The 16,445-nt window shown below is 46.4% G+C and overlaps 2 protein-coding genes across 3 annotated transcripts in view; both read left to right on the top strand.

The window, feature by feature from the left end:
- Positions 1-5,586, top strand: part of PKD2L1 (polycystin 2 like 1, transient receptor potential cation channel) — a 33,649-nt gene extending 28,063 nt beyond the window's left edge. Inside the window, 8 exon segments of the mRNA XM_065893895.1 lie at positions 145-312; positions 495-676; positions 1,651-1,855; positions 2,065-2,186; positions 3,339-3,465; positions 4,239-4,357; positions 4,611-4,734; positions 5,413-5,586. Of these exon segments, the coding sequence (XP_065749967.1) occupies positions 145-312; positions 495-676; positions 1,651-1,855; positions 2,065-2,186; positions 3,339-3,465; positions 4,239-4,357; positions 4,611-4,734; positions 5,413-5,586 (1,221 nt within the window).
- A 2,406-nt stretch (positions 5,587-7,992) lies between these two features.
- On the top strand, positions 7,993-14,434 carry BLOC1S2 (biogenesis of lysosomal organelles complex 1 subunit 2). 2 transcript variants are annotated; one of them, XM_065894677.1, is made up of 5 exons: positions 7,993-8,047; positions 8,422-8,538; positions 11,885-12,004; positions 12,679-12,783; positions 14,403-14,434. In XM_065894677.1, exons 1-5 carry the CDS (start codon positions 7,993-7,995, stop codon positions 14,432-14,434), a joined length of 429 nt encoding a protein of 142 aa, XP_065750749.1. The 2 variants fall into 2 exon arrangements, with proteins under 2 accessions (XP_065750749.1, XP_065750750.1); XM_065894678.1 differs by having other exon boundaries at positions 14,406-14,434.
- Positions 14,435-16,445: the final 2,011 nt, after the last annotated feature.

Here is a 16,445-nt window from a genome sequence, read left to right on the forward strand (position 1 = left end):
TGAGATAGTCAACAACTCAGCAGGGAAGGATGTGGTTTTTCTCCCCACCTGTCTTACGCACCGTAGCTCACCCCTGGGACCTCACTGTTGAACTTCCCTTGAGATCCTCTTGACTCTGACACCCCCCGGGTTCTGTTGTAACAGCTCTCCATCGTGGATGTGGGCTTCCACATATTCCGAACCCTCGAGGTGAATTGGCTGATGGGGAAGCTTCTGCACCAGCCAAACACGTACGGTGACTTTGAGTTCCTCGCCTTCTGGCAGACACAATACAACATGAACACCGTCAACCTCTTCTTTGCCTGGATCAAGGTACCCTGGGATTCCTCACCCCCAGCAACACCTCAGGGCACGCGTTCTCCCTTCCTCAGGACTTGTCTCATTTTCCTTGTCTGGTGTGGCAACTCCTGTGGCCCCCTTAGGCCCCTGGGATAGACCGTTCCAGGCTTTTCTGTTTTCTTCCCTAATCGCTTGGTTCAACATGGCCCTTCCAGATATTCAAGTACATCAGCTTCAATAAGACCATGACCCAGCTCTCCTCCATGCTGGCCCGCTGTGCCAAGGACATCCTGGGCTTCGCCGTCATGTTCTTCATCGTGTTTTTCGCCTACGCCCAGCTGGGCTACCTGCTTTTTGGGACCCAAGTGGAAAGCTTCAACACTTTCATCAAGTGCATGTGTGTGTTCTGCCCCTTCACTCCTCCCTGGCCCCTCAACCTCCAGCTCTGTGGATGTGTGTATCCTTGGGGCAGCTGGGTATGTGGACGTGGGCATGTCTGTGCTTAAGCATCTGTGTGAGTTCCTGGAAGCCCTGGTGTGTGTGCTCAGTGTCTCTGCACCCTGTCTGTCTCCATCAGATTGGGCGGAGGTGCAGGGACGTGTCTGAGTTCACTGAAGAGCAGTAGGGAGAAAATTGGGATGGGGATTTGGGAACCTGAGGGGTGGAGACGTGGATGGCCTGCAGGGTGGGGGTTTGACCCCCCTCCATGTTCTGCACTAATGATTATGATGGGTTTCTCAAATCAAGGGTGGAGAGGTGGGGGAGGGAAGAGCTTCCGGATCTTCTGAGAGCTGGCTAATGTGTGGTCAGCACAGTTAGGCAGTTTGCAGAGTATAAGGAAATCTTCAGGCTCCCTCACTAAAATCAAACCCCTATCCTCCAAGGATGGAAAGAGAAGGAAAAGTGCCTCATGAGGAGATGAGACTGCCCCTAGAAGCTTCTCCGCCTGTTCTCTAAGACTCCCCTTCCTCTGGGGATCTCTGGCTTTTTCTACTACCACTGTTTTGTATTTGCTCTCTCTCCCTGCCAACCATGAAAGATCTGGGTTTGATTTTTATCAGAAAAGCCAGTGTGTTTCTTTATTTGATCAGTGGATGGGGATACAGACATGGATTGGGGATGGATGGTAAAGAGAGCACAATTTTACTCTCACCGTGGAAAGTTTCTGGCTTCAGTGACTGGTGGACTCTTACACAGAGGGGGTCTGTGGCATATATTGGGGTATCTTTGTGGTCGTTACTGTAGCAGTTGAGTGAGGACATCCGGTTGATGAGGGAGCATGACCCATCTGTAACAGAATTGTGCTGAAAGGCTGGGCTCTGGGTACCCAGAGATGTGGGGATTAGTGGGCTGCAGAGCTGGGGCTGAAAGCACTGGCCCTTTTAGAACATGTGTCTGGGACATTAATAGGGTCAATGGGCTCGATGCTGTTAATGGGTCTGGGAGTGAGGACCCCAGTCCCTGTTTTATCCTCCAGAATATGTTTCTGGCCATCATCAATGACACATACTCAGAGGTCAAAGAGGAGTTGGCTGGACAGAAGGATGAGCTACAGCTTTCGGACCTCCTGAAACAGGTGACTACTTAGTCTCCTTGAGCCACACATGTGCATCAGGGCCCAGGTCCAAGGCTCTGTGTCCTGGTCTGTGCCTGACTGGTTAGGGGCCTGTGCCCATGTGTGCCTTCAGCTTATCCCTGGGATCCTGTCACCCTGTGGGTGGGCGTGGGAGTAAGAGATGAAGAGGAGGCTGTGGGAACTGGTGCCTGTTTCCTTTCCCCTTCCAGGGCTACAACAAGGCCCTCCTGAGGCTGCATCTGAGGAAGGAGCAGGTTTCAGACGTGCAGAAGGTCCTGCAGGGTGGGGAACAGAAGATCCAGTTTGAGGATTTCACCAACACCTTGAAGGAGTGAGCACCCAGAGATCCAACCTTCCCTGACATTGGTCTGTAAGTCCTTGACCCTCAAGCATACATCCTTTGCCTATAAGCCTCTGATCTTGGACAGTGGGCCTTTGACCTTGGTTTACAGGCCTTTGACCTTGGTTTATAGGTCTCTGATCCTGACCTTCAGAACTGTGCCCTTGGTTTAAAGGACTCTGACAATGTTCTATGATATTCTGGACCTTGTTGAACAACTCTTAGGACTAGTGTAATAATGATACCCTAATCATCGTATACGTGCCTCATTCCCAACTAAGATCAGCATAAAACTCTGATCTTACTTCTGTGCTCCCCCACAAACACAGGTCTATTTCCTTAGCCATCCTCTCCCTGCTTCCCAGTTAAACATATTAACAAGCATTGAACAAATATATTGTGAGCACCAGCTGTGAGCCAGGCACACAGTTGAATGAGACAAAGTCTTTGTCCTCCAGGAGTTCATAGAGTCTGTAAGCAAATAAACAGAATCACTGAACAAGTTCCACAATAGAAGTAACTAGAAGAGAGGGAGCATGGGGTAATAAAAGCATATACAAAGGCAAAGAGGTATGAAATTGAGCAACATATACAGGAGTAATAAGTAGCTGAGCATTGCAAGGTATCAGATGAAAGGTCGGGCAGAGCAGATGAGGCCGGAGAAATGGGCTAAGGTCACACTGGGAAAAGCCTTGAACACCACTACTCTATTCAAAGAATAGGGTGCCCAGGAGGGATTTTAAGCAGGGAAAGGGTATATTTAGTCTTGTACTTTAGAAAGGTTAATTACTCTAATTGCATTATGAAGGATGGATTTCAGGGGAAGGGAAGACCATAGGGCAGGGGGGGTGGGGGAGAGGGCAGGTTATCTGGAGGCAAAGAGATTTTGCAGTAATTCCTTTAGGAGATCATGAGGGCCTGAACCTAGTCAGCAGGAGTCAGGGAAGGAAGAAGTAGATTCAAGTGATTTCTTGGGGGGTCAAATCGCTACATCTTGGATATCCTGGCTTTCTCGTGTGGCCCCCTTCTTCCCTAGAGAGCAAGGCTCTTGCCAGAGTCTAGCAAAAAAGAGTGGGGAGTCCATAACGGAAAGCTCCCAGCCACGGCAGGTCAGAAGTCATTTCACCACCATGTTCTCCTCAGGCTGGGGCACATAGAGCATGAGATCACTGAGCTCACGGCTGCCTTCACCAGGTTTGACTAAGATGGGAATCACATCCTGGATGAGAAAGAGCAGGAAGAAATGCGGCAGGACCTGAAGGAGGAAAGGGTGAGCCTGGCTGGTGGACAGGCTACAAGGAAACTGCTCACCCTACCCTCCCTGCCAGCACACCTGGAACACAAGCCCAAACTGGAAATCCTCTGACAGATGGGCAGGAAAGAGCTCTCTAGAATAGTGGTTCTCAAACTGCCGCATATTAGAAAGCCCCAGAGAGCTTTAAAAAAATCCTCATGCTCAGGCCACACACCCTAGACCAGAATCTCTGGGGGAGTTGGGAGGCCCAGCCATCAGCCCTTTTTACAACCCCCCAGGTGACTGCAGTGCATAGCCAAGGTTGATCACCATTGCTCTAAAACGTCGTCTTAGGGAGAAAAGGACCAATTGTCTGAGAATCCCTGACAATTCCTTCTCAGCAGCTGCCTCCTCCTTGGGGTTCTCCAACTCTGATCCTTAGCTGCCCCTGCTATGCCTGCTTCATCCCTATCCAGTATAGACCAAAAAGCCAAGGGTAAAAGGAACAGTGCCAGGACACAGTCCCTGCTCTCCCAAACGGAGTTGGCTTCTAGTGAGTGCCTCATTCATCAATGCTTCAAGGAGCTTGTGTTTTGTTTCTTCTGGAGGTGATTCTCTCCCAGAGGTTAGGCCAGCTTTGTGTTCAGCATGACCATTCTGATTCTGTTGTCTCCAGAGTCTGAGAGGGAAGGGGAATAGCAAGCACTGGAGCCCGAAGCCCGGTCCCGCAAGCCCGGTAGAGCAGGTGATGGAGCAGGACTTGATGGCTTCCCAGTCGTCTTCTCTCTGCTCTCTGACCTCCTGATCAGGTGGCCCTGACCGCTGAGACTGAGAACCTGCACCGGTCCACTGTGAGTAGCCCACCAGGCGAGTCGAGTCCAGAGGCTGCCAAAGCAGGTGGCTGGGTTTCAGGAGAAGAATTCTACATGTACGTGCAGCCCGGGGGCACGGGGCTGACTGTGTTTATGTCATCCTACCTTGAGCTTCTTTCCACAACCTTCCAATTCCCTGTACTACCGCAGGGAAAACCCCTCTCCCCCTTTAATTCTCCTGACAAGGCTGGGCCTTGCCTTCCTTGCTCCCATCCAGACACATACTCTTCTGTACCCGCTACCCCTGGAATCACCCAGCCCTCCACACACGTATTTCTGCTCCCTTGGTCTCTCTCAAACCTTGCACAGGCTCACAAGGAGAGTTGTGCAGCTGGAGACTGTCCTGGAAGGAGTCATGACCCAGATTGATGCCATGGGCTCAAAGCTGCCGATGCTGGAGAAGAAAGGGCAGCTGGCTCCCTTTCCAGGCATGGTGAGTGGTCTCTCACCTGGATCCTCTCGGCTCCCACAGTTGAACTCTACCATCTTTTCCACTCAGTGGGTAGAGGCAAAACATTTTTTAAAAAAATACATTTATTTATTTATTTGTTTTTGGCTGCATTGGGTCTTCATTGCTGTGTGTGGGCTTTCTCTAGTTGCGGCAAGCAGGGGCTACTATTTGTTCCGGTGCACGGGTTTCTCATTGCAGTGGCTTCTCTTGTTGCGGAGCACGGGCTCTAGGCGCACAGGCTTCAGTAGTTGTGACACGTGGGCTCAGTAGTTGTGGCTCGCAGGCTCTAGAGCACAGGCTCAGTAGTTGTGGTGCACGGGTTTAGTTGCTTCAAGGCATGTGAGAACTTCCCGGACCAGGGCTCGAACCTGTGTCCCCTGCATTGGCAGGCAGATTCTTAACCACTGTGCCACCAGGGAAGCCCGAGGCAAAACATTTTTGAAAGACCAATGTTTCAGGCTCCTGGGGCAACATGTTCCCAGTAGTCAGTAAATCGTGGAGGTGGGGGTTGGAGGGAAGACCTGAAGTTGGTTGCTCTGGCCTTGAGGGCAGCCTTAGCCTCTAGGAGAGGGTCTGGGGTTGGAGAAACAGATCCAGGTAAAAGGAAAAGTGGGACACAAACTCCTCCTCCAAATGACCTGTCACTTTTTCTTCCAACAGCGGGAACAAGGCATTTGGGAGCACCTGCAGGCAGCCCCAGCTGTGACTCCAGCCTCCTGGGGACTCCAGGGAAGGCAGGAGAATGGTGGGGGAGGGGTCCTAAAGCATCAGACAGCAGGCTCCTCTGTCACCACCTCCCCAGAAGCCCCCTCAGCACACGCCCTCCACTTCTAGGGCAGCGGGTCCCACCACTGCTGCTGAGTCCCGCCCTGTGCCTGGCCTTCTGAGCCAACGTTTCTGTGTATAACTCTGTGAAATACCTCCCGCTGGGCCTCTCACTCCCTGTGCTCTGAACTCTGCTGTGATGATTTTTTTTAAAGTCAATAAAAAATAATAAAGGAAAGGAGGGTAATAACTTTCCTAAGCATCTGGATAGCCATGATTTGTGAAAAAAGTAGAAGCTGAGAGAACAGCAATATCTAGATGTCTTCCTACTTGCCAGTGAACCTTTTCCTCTGTGCATCTAGAGGTCTACTGCCAGTACCCATGGGGTTCATGTCTTCCCTATAGGGTTTCCCCGTGAAAGAGAAGGGGAAGCCAGAGAGGACACTTTCTCTCGTGGGGAGAGTACAATGTTGCAGAGGTGTTGGAGTGGTGACCTCCCCCATCCTTCCCCAGCAAAGTCCAGGAAGATGGGCTTCCCTGGTGGCGCAGTGGTTGAGAGTCCGCCTGCTGATGCAGGGGACACGGGTTCGTGCCCCGGTCCGGGAAGATCCCACATGACGCGGAGCGGCTAGGCCCGTGAGCCATGGCTGCTGAGCCTGCGCATCCGGAGCCTGTGCTCCGCAACAGGAGAGGCCACAGCAGTGAGAGGCCCGCGTACCGCAAAAAAAAAAAAAAGAAGTCCAGGAAGACTCAGTGGAAGAGCCTACCTCCAGACATGTCACTGAACAGTGAGGGGGCTGTAAACCAGGACAGAGATGGAGCCTGAGGAGAAGCTGGCAAAGAAGTGACCTCAGGATTCCAAGATATTTGGATATAATGTGGGGGACTCTGACTCTCTTCCATAGGACAATGTGGGTTTGCCTGGTGATTATCAATAAAAACCCTTAGGAAAACCAGGACTTTGCACTTGCTTCGGGGACTGCAGGGGAAAGAAGAGAGTCCAGAACTGTGAACCATCCTTGTACCTGGGCTAGAGAAAGCTCATCCCTGCTGGGAGGTGTAGAGTTGAGGCAGTGACAATGTGAAGAAGCTGGCTGCCCCAGGAGTTCTGAAAGAAAAATTTCTAACTCATAGGAATAGTTTGAAATAGTGGACACTACCATTGGAGGGAGTGGAGACAGTGACCTAGGGAGGCCTGGTCCTTAGAGTGAAGAGATTATGGTGTGTGTGTTTGTGTGTGCATGTGTGCGCTGTTGGGTGTGGGCAGTGAGAGTGCAGATGGAGGATAAGTAGGAATAAGACAAAAAACTCCTACACCAAGATTCTGGATGTATAGGCCTGCATCCTGAGACCTGATATCTATCCCCTCTCTCTGCCCCTGTGACCTTTATCCCTCCCTCATTCTGCACCTTCCATTGCTCTCCAGTTTCTTTTTTCGCCCATTCCCTTCACCCACCTGCATTCTCCCATCCCATCAAATACAATCTATACACCCAGAAGTCTTGTGAAACAGCTGAATGCAATTAAGATAACCAGAGCGTATCCTCAGTCCTAAAAAATTATGGTCTAAGCTTTCTTCAGGAAAGGCTGTTTTGGGACTTCCCTGGTGGTGCAGTGGTTAAGAATCCGCCTGCCAGTGCAGGGGACACGGGTTGGAGCCCTGGTCTGGAAGATCCCACATGCTACGGAGTAACTAAGCCCGTGCGCCACAACTACCGAGCCTGTGCTCTAGAGCCTGCGAGCCACAACTACTGAAGCCCACAAGCCTAGAGCTCATGCTCCGCCAGAAGAGAAGCCACAGCAATGAGAAGCCCATGCACCATAATGATGAGTAGCCCCCGCTCGCTGCAACTAGAAAAGGCCCATGCGCAGCAACAAGGACCCAACACAGCCAAAAATAAATAAACAAAGAAACGCTGTATCAACCCAAGAGATGTAGGTGCCAGACTGAAGTTTGGGAAAAAAGGTCCAATGAGCCGATATTAACCTAGGACATAGGAAGGGAGAGTATTTCGGCTCAGGGATAATGCCCGAAGGTTTCCCAGAGCCTAGATGAGACTATCTTCAAAAGCAAGGATTCCTTGAGCAGTCTTTCAGTGACTAATAGCAGCCGGGGTGAGGATTCTCTGGGGAGGGGCTCACTTGTCTCCGGTCATTTTAGTCAGCAGGCCGCACTGGGCTCGACCCGTCCCAGAGAGGTCTTACTAGGCTAGTGATTCCGCCAGGGAGTGGCCGCAGAATTGAGCGCATCCTTTGTTCCAGACATCAGACCTCTTGGCATCTGATCGACTCACGAAGCTTATTTTAGCTTCAAATTCGGCTTGGTGCCTACGCTTGGCTATCACTCATTCCTTGCGGTATGGCTTAGCCCAGAAGCGCAGAATCACGGGGCAATGAACTCCGGGCGGGGAGGGCGGGGCACGCCCGGCGCGCATGCGCAGGCATCCCAGAACCAGAAGCAGCGCGGGGCCGGGCATGGCGGCGGCGGCCGAGGGTGTCCCAGAGACCCACCGCGAGGAGCCCGTTCGGGGTATGCGGAGTGGATGGGGACGAAGTGTCCAGTGGGAGGCCTGGGGCTCTGGGTTACGGGTCCGAGGTGCCAGGGCTCACCTGGCGGGAGCGGGCAGGTCGGAGGGGCGCGCCTGTGTGTACGCGTGTTTGTCCTGTCCGGGCGACTGAGAAGGTTTGGCCGCGGGGTAGAGTGTGAGCTGAGGCCGGTGCAAGGGAGCAGAGTTGGTGTGTCGGGTGGGGCAGGGACGAAGTGAGGGACTCGAAATTACGGCACGTGGAGAATGGAGCCGATTTGATGCAATGAGGACAGGTGGAGGGATGTAGGGAGAGGCGTCTGTGGCTGGATTAGGACCAGGGCAGGGCGGGACACTTACTCATTCTCTTTTGATCCAGATGATGCCGCCGTGGAGACCGCTGAGGAAGCAAAGGAGCCCGCTGAGGCTGACATCACTGAACTCTGCCGAGACATGTTCTCCAAGATGGCAACTTACCTGACTGGGGAACTGACGGGTGAGGCGGGGTCCGGGCTGATTCCGCTAGTTCCAGGCACCACTCGCTGGAGCTGGGGTTTGGCCCTGGTAGGCCTGTGAGGTGCTTTAGCAGCGTCAGTCTGCGGCTCCCTCCCTAACCCCACACAGCTCGAAACATGCCTGGTGGAAGTTTGGGGAGGTCAGGAATGAGTAGGAAAGAAGTCCATCCGTTCCCTGGAGAAATTCACGAATTACTTTCAGCAACACAGGATAAACAACGAGGTCCTACTGCATAGCACAGAGAACTATATTCAATAGCCTATGATAAACCATAATGGAAAAGAATGTAAAGAAAAAAGAATATATATACGTATAGCTGAATCACTTTGCTGTACAGCAGTAATTAACACAACATTGTAAATCAACTGTACTTGAATAAAAAAAAAATCGGTACAGAAACACATAAGAATACTTAATACAGCCCTGCAGGCCTCCGTAGTGTAGACTGAGGATGAGAAAACAAAAAAGAATTCATCAAGAAGTGCTTCTTTGGGGGAGGTGCATTTTGAACAGGGCTGTAAAGCGATTGATTGGCCAAAAAGTGGGAAATGACTGGTGAGTGAGGTGGTATAAGCAAGCAGTTTGTTGGCTAAGCAGGTGTATTTACGAGGTTAAAGGGAAATAGGGAGTGACCTGCAGATTTAAGGATCTATTAGGTTCGTCTCTCCCACCCTTTGGGACATGATTAATTTTTTGATCCAGTGTGTATTTCCAGGTGAACACATGACCCATGTGTGGAGGAGGATCTAAAAAATGAAGTCTGGTCCAGTGTGGCTTTCCATAAAGGCTGTTATGTTGTTTCACTTCCCCAGGAAGTTGCTGTGAGCTAAATTTATGAACCAGAATGTATGGGAAAATGCTTGGTGCAGAATAGGAGGGGTTGTGTCTCCAACAGCCTATTTATTTATTTGTTTGTTTATTTCTGAGCAAAAGAAACCAAGCAACAAAATCTAGATTTTTTTTTTTGGCTTTTCTTTAAAAATTCCAAAGATTTGGCAGTAGTAGTCCCCCATTCTTGCAAGGCTCTAATTGGCTAGAGTTGGGCATTGTCTCCTTTAAATGGACCAGCGCTGTGCAGTTTGTCCCCAACTACTCCCTGTTTTCTCCCTTTTACTGAGACCTGGTGTCGGTTGCCATTTATTACTGTTCTTATTGTTGTTTTTTTAGTAGTGGTACAGAAATGGTTTTCTGTACCAATGTCTATCAAAATTGGGAAAGTAAATGATAGACTAAGACTAAGAGAATCATAGGTTCCAAGAAGTGGGAGAGTGTATTTCTTTGTAGAAGTGAGTAATCTTGCATTTAAAATGCAAACACCTGGCTTGCTTCACTCATTTACATAATATTGTTGGCTCCTGGGTATTTGAGTGTGTGACTCTTGTTTGAGAGAGACTCATTTGATAGCAGTGAGAGTATGGATATGGAGGAGACACAGAAAAGCAATATTTCAGATGAAAAGTAATCGTCTGTGACAGAGTGATGGTAAAAGGAATGGGGAGGGGAGCATGGATGCAAGAACATTATAGAAGTGGAATTTATAGGACTTGTTGAAGTGGGTGTTAAGGGATGGGAGCAGCTTAAGATGTGTCTGCAGTTTTAAGCCTGGGTGGTGTCATCTGCCAAAATAGGCAGGTTGGAAAGAGGAACCATGTTTAGTGTGAAAATAATATTTTCAGTTTTGACTTGGCTGATTTTAGTTATTACTGGGACACTCAGGTGACTGTTATCAAGACATCCAGGTGACTTCAACATGTGAATCCAGAGCTCAGAGAGTGATCAGAGCAGGAGAAACAGATTTGGAAGTTACCTGCATAGCAGAGTGAGTTGAGGCTGTGCAGGATGAGACTGCCAAGGGAAGAGCATAGAGGTAGGTAAGAGGACCTGGACTAAAATCTCAGGGAATGCCTGTATTGGGCAATTAATTTGTTTTTATTAACAGTACTTAAAGTCCCTAGGTTTCCAAATGATTTATTACAAAATGAATTTTAAGTGGATTGTAATTTCCCTATGATTGTCCTTCTTACCTATACAGATACTTTTTTGAGTTTGAAAGGAAGCTAGCATAACCCTGGGAATGCCCATGGAAATGTGCCACCCATGTAAACATCGGCCATGTGTCACAGCTGAGGGAAAGTTGAGAACTGATAGTTAAGGGGGTTAGATGAGAAGAGATCTGGTATAGAAACTCAAAAAGAGCAGTTAGAAAATGCTATAGCAGCCGAGGGAAATGGGTGTTTCATGAAGAGAGAGAGATGAGTAGTGTCAGATGTTATGGAGAGGCCCAGGAGTATAATAACTGAGAAAAGGCCATGGATTTGGTGGTTCGGAGAGCACTGATGACCTTGGAGCTTGTGATTTTTCTGGGTGGTGGGGACAGAGACCAGACTGGAAGGGTTTACATGAGTGAATGGTGAGGAGTAGGAAGCAGTGAGTGTAAGCTACTCTTTCAGAAGGGTTAGCAGTGAAGCTCCTTTGCTTTACTGAGCAAATGATGTAGGTGTACAATAGAGGGAGTGCTTTGGGGCTGGAGGAAACCGGAATATATTTCTAGATAGAGAGGAAGGTGCCAGGATGGAGAGAGAGTTTGGAAGGGCAAGGGAAAGGAGATACTGAAGAGAGGCCCTGAAGAGGTAGAAGGGTTGGGATCGGCGCACGGGAGGAGGAACTGTCGTGGCGAGAAAAGGAACGCTTCTGCCTCTTGAGAAGACACTGGGGTACAGAGAAGTTTGGAAGTGAGGCAGAAAGATTGAGGCAGTTTATGTAAGTGGGCTTGGCTTTGGGGAAAGTTGGAGTAAAGGCCATTTGTCTGAGTAGGGATGGGGAAGGGAATTGAGGATGTGAGAAGCAGGCAAATGGTTTGGAAGCCAGTGTATAAAATGGAGTACAGAATCACAAGTAATAAATGAGTTACTAAGAAGTGTTGAGGTCCTAGATGACTTTATATATATTTTGATATATATATGTATTTATGCTGCAGTCTGCCAAATTATAGTTTTCATGTTGTAGAAGTACCAAGACTGTTTCACCTCCCTTTTCTTGGTACATGAGTTTATCATTTTCCTTTCTAACTAAGATCCTGAAGCTTCTGGATTTTATTTGGTTTAAATAGTTTGCTGATTGTTGCCTGAATTTCTACTTAGACATTTAGAGTACATAGGCTGAGTATAAATGTCATAGATCAAAAGTGGCCTGCTTCTTTGACAATCCCTAGGTCCTGCCTTGAGCTACCATTTGGTAGTTAATTCCGCATTCTTGTTATCTAAACAGATCTTAAAGGCATCACATCTTCTGTTTTTTTTTTTTTTTTTCTTCTGTTTGTTTTAAAGCCACCAGTGAAGACTATAAGCTTCTGGAAAATATGAATAAACTAACCAGCCTGAAGTATCTTGAAATGAAAGATATTGCTATAAACATTAGTAGAAACTTAAAGGACTTAAACCAGAAGTGTAAGTAATAATTTTTTACAATTAAACGTGTTTGTATTTAATGTTCTTTTGTGCTTGGGGCAGTGGAGAAGGGAAGGGAACATGGCCCCTGTCCTCAGGGAGCTCATTTTCTAAAAGTGAATTAGAAAATTAAGGTGAATTTCTTCCATTGTGAGGATTAGCATGCTTTGGTGGTATGGTTATTTCTGCTTCTGAATTTTGATTTGATCCGTTTATTCCTGGAAAAACAGTGAATTAATTTAACAGTGAAACCTATAAAGGACTGCTTTATAAACAGAAAACCAGAACATCTATAATTGGAAAATGCTACTTTAGACTGGTAGAATATATTTTCCCATTGACTTATACTTGTGTTCCCTGTCTTTAGGGCTCTCCTTCTTGGTCTGGAAGTACCCAAGAAACCGAATCAGTAACGGAAAGATTGCTTGAGGAGCAAGGAATTTAAGAGAGGAAAACCAGTAGATGAGAGAGACTTAACTTTGTTTAGGTCACCGTCATACCTGATCAGCTAGCTACTGTCTTCTAAGGCGTCTGCCTGCTAGCGATCAGAGTCATGTCACTCCACGCACTCTGTCTTAGGCAGAGCTGGAGAGACACTAGCATGCTTACTTCCACTTTTTTCTGCACTCCTTGTTGATGTTGTATAAACCTGTGGTCTGTCTTTGTTTTTAAAGATGCTGGACTACAGCCTTATCTGGATCAGATCAATGTAATTGAGGAGCAGGTAGCAGCTCTTGAGCAGGCAGCCTACAAGTTGGATGCATATTCAAAAAAACTGGGTAACCATTTTTATTTCTGTTTTGATTTGATGAGTACCCTCCTGCCAGTATGACCTTATATAATAAGATGGTTAACATTTATGATGTGCCTACAGTGATCTATTTTAATCTTCACAAAACCTCTTGAAAGTAACTTTTTATTAGTGACAATAATAAAATAACATTTCCTGAGTACTTAATGATATATCAGGCACTGTTCTTAATATTTTGCGTCTATTATGTTTTTTATCCTTCAGTCTCTGAGGTAAGTACATGATTTTTATCCCCATTCTATTGAAGAGGAAACTGTGGTTGAAGGGGTTATAACTTAAGGACACAAAGCTAGTATATAGAAGAGCTGTATTTCAAACCACGTCTGATTGATTACAAAGCTCAAGCTCTTTATTGTGGTTCAGCAGGCTGAAGCATCTTTAATAACGTAGATACATGTCTTAAGAAACAGAGTAGGGGCTTCCCTGGTGGCGTAGTGGCTGGGAGTCTGCCTGCCGATGCGGAGGACGTGGGTTTGTGCCCCGGTCTGGGGGGATCCCACATGCCGCGGAGGGGCTGGGCCCGCGACCCATGGCCGCTGAGCCTGCGCGTCTGGAGCCTGTGCTCCGCAGCGGGAGAGGCCACGGCAGTGAGAGGCCCGCGTACCCAGTGGGGGGGAAGACAGCAAAGGAGCCCATTCTGAGAACTGAGACTAGAAACAAAGTATTGTATACAAAACAAACAAATAAATTTGTACAACAACAACAAAAAAAAAAGAAACAGAGTAGTCAATCAAGGCTTTCTTGAAGGGTTACTTTTCCTTTAAGGAGGAAACTGGTACTAGTACTGATGCCTTGCTAATTGACTCTGGCTCTTATATCCATGATTAAAAATAATGCAGTTGTTTTTAGCCTAGATATAATTTACAGATTATTTTATTTTTGTCATTGACAGTAGTTGACTACTTCAAAAGATTGGTTTGTAGCAGACTGAGACATGTGTGGTAGTTAGCAGTTTCATTGTCCACAATTAAATTTACTAAATGGTGACTGTGAACTTTAGAAGGCCTTGTGCCAAATGCTTTCAAGGTTTTAAAGAAAAAGGGAATCCATAACATTGAGGTTTATTTGATGGTCTTTTAAATTTCTGTATCTTTCAAAATTGTTTTCCTAGAGTGAGGGGTAGGGATAAGAAAATAAAAGGTGAAACATACTTCTTGAAAGTCCCAGTCTGGCTCTCAGAGGGTGCCTGGGACAGAGCCTGGAGAGGCAATTTCCTGTGCTTTGTAGGGCCACCAGTAGGTCTGCTTAACCCTGGTGGAGCATCTGATCAGGTACTGTTGATAGGGTTAGAACTTGGAAACTCATGTTACGTGCTCAGTTCTGTGTGTGTATATTTGACTCCTTAAGTTGTGCACATTGACTATATTTGGACAGATATCCAAATATCTATCCTTAGCTAATATGATAGTTGCCATATAGGTATGCCTATAATTTGGCTACAGTTTGGACAGCTAAGAGGACTGAAGTTAATAGATATTTTTTAATGTGATAGACGTTTTTGAATTTACCTAGAAATGCTAACTGAAAAGTATCTTTGTAAGAGCCAATTTAAAAAGGTATAACTTCTTCTCCCTCTCCCCCCTACAGAAGCCAAATACAAGAAGCTGGAGAAGCGATGAAAAACTTATTCCTGTGGGACAAAGTCTTTTTTAATGTGGGAAGAATGTTTTGTAAGACCTGAATCTTGAGGCTGATGAATTGTCAAAACTCCTCAAAAGGCAACTATGCTGGTTGTCCCAGAAACTTCACAACATTGGAGTAAACTGAAGGACTGTGGCTACTCCTGGAAGAACTTCTGAGTCAGAATCCCTCAAAAACTCACGCTTATAACTCCTTACCTTTTACTTGAATGCTTCATCATCCATTCAGGACAGAGACACTCTCAAATTTGCATAAACCTGGACTTGCCAGTAGAATCAAATGAGCGGGCCTGTTTTCCCTGGTAGCAGTTGATTACTACATTATTTTCTTAAATGGTTGGTTTTTGAGTTACTGTGTAAATGGTTGTTTTTTTCTATTAAGGATGTAATGTATTGCTAACAAGATTCTAAATTTAAAAAGGAAAACAAAAGTCTTGTTCTTGACAGTTTGTCACCTTGTGAATGTCAGTAATTTACATTTCCATAACATTGCAAATAACAGAAAATCTTAAAACAGTTTCAGGCCAAGTCTTCCAGACTGAAGAGAAACAGTGAAAGGAGTGTTGTTGCGATAGTTTGGTGTATGTGATGGGCCCCTCCTGTCTGTTCTCTGTATGAGTCAGATGGCTGGGGATGGATATCATCTTGGCATGTGCTCCCTTTTGGAAATATAAGGACAGGATGTGTACGTGTGTGTACGTGTTAGGTGGGGAGGTAGGGCTGCCACTCGGGCTGCTACTCATTAAATAAAGCATTTTTATAAAATATCTTCCTACTTGTGTCTGCAGGGTCAGCGGGGGCTCGCAGGGACCTGTTTTCCTTTCAGACTAAAGACATCAGTGGATGGAGGATACTGACTGACCAGTCTAGTCTGGAAGACAGTCAACCATATCCAGAGTTGGGTGTTAGTGGTTAGGAAGGTGCCTGAGGTCCCCAATTCCATCTCCAAAAGAGTTCTTAATTCTGTTTTTGTCATTTCCCACCATTTAAGTTCTAGTCCACCATCATGTATCCCCTTCTTCTCTGGACTATTGCTGTGGTCTTACCTTACATATCCCTCCAACCTGCAGTCCAGGCTGCTGGCAGACCAATCTTTCTAAAATGTAAACTGGCCACATTTCTCCTGCTTAGATTTCTTTCATGACTTCTCCTGGCCTCTTTGAAAAAGCCAGACTTTTTAAACTTAGAAACCAAACTTTAAATAAATATTTCGTATTACTTTTGTGTTTCTGAGGGTGAACTAGTCTAATGTAATTCTCTTTGGCTCTTTATTAAACTTTCTATAACTTTTTCATACAAGATTTGACGTATTTAGCCGGATACACATCCTGACACAAACTAGCATTTTGAAATTGATATACATAAAGTGGACAACATCCCCAATTATATTTATGATATAGGGTTCTCCCAAGATAGAGCTGAAATTACCACAGTTTTAATCTTTCATTCTATTAATGTAGTATATTACATTTATTGATTTGTGTGTTGAATCATCTTTGCATCCCAGGGATAAATCCCAATTGATCATGGCATGTAAGTCTTTTAATGTGCTGTTGAATTTGGTTTGCTAGTATCTTGTTGAGAATTTTTACATCTATATTCATCAGGGATATTGGCCTGTAGTTTTCTTTTCAGTATCCTTATCTAGCTTTGGTATCAGGGTAATGCTCACCTCATAAGATGAGTTTGGGAGTGTTCCCTCTTCAATTTTTTTGGAAGAGTTTGAGAAAGATCAGCATTAATTCTTTTTTGGGGGGGGCATTAATTCTTTATGTGTTTGTTAGAATTCACCAGTGAAACCATTTGATCCTGGGCTTTTCTTTGTTGGGAGGTTTTGATTACTGATTCAAAATCGTTACATATTATTGACTTGTTCAGATTTTTTCTTCATGACTCAATCTTTGTAGGTTATATGTCTCTAGGAATGTATCCATTTCTTCTAGGTTGTCCAATTTGTTGGCAGATAATTGCTTCCATAGTCTTTGTCTTT

This window comes from Phocoena phocoena, chromosome 16, assembly GCF_963924675.1.
Source record: "Phocoena phocoena chromosome 16, mPhoPho1.1, whole genome shotgun sequence".
NCBI classification, from domain to species: Eukaryota; Metazoa; Chordata; class Mammalia; order Artiodactyla; family Phocoenidae; genus Phocoena; species Phocoena phocoena.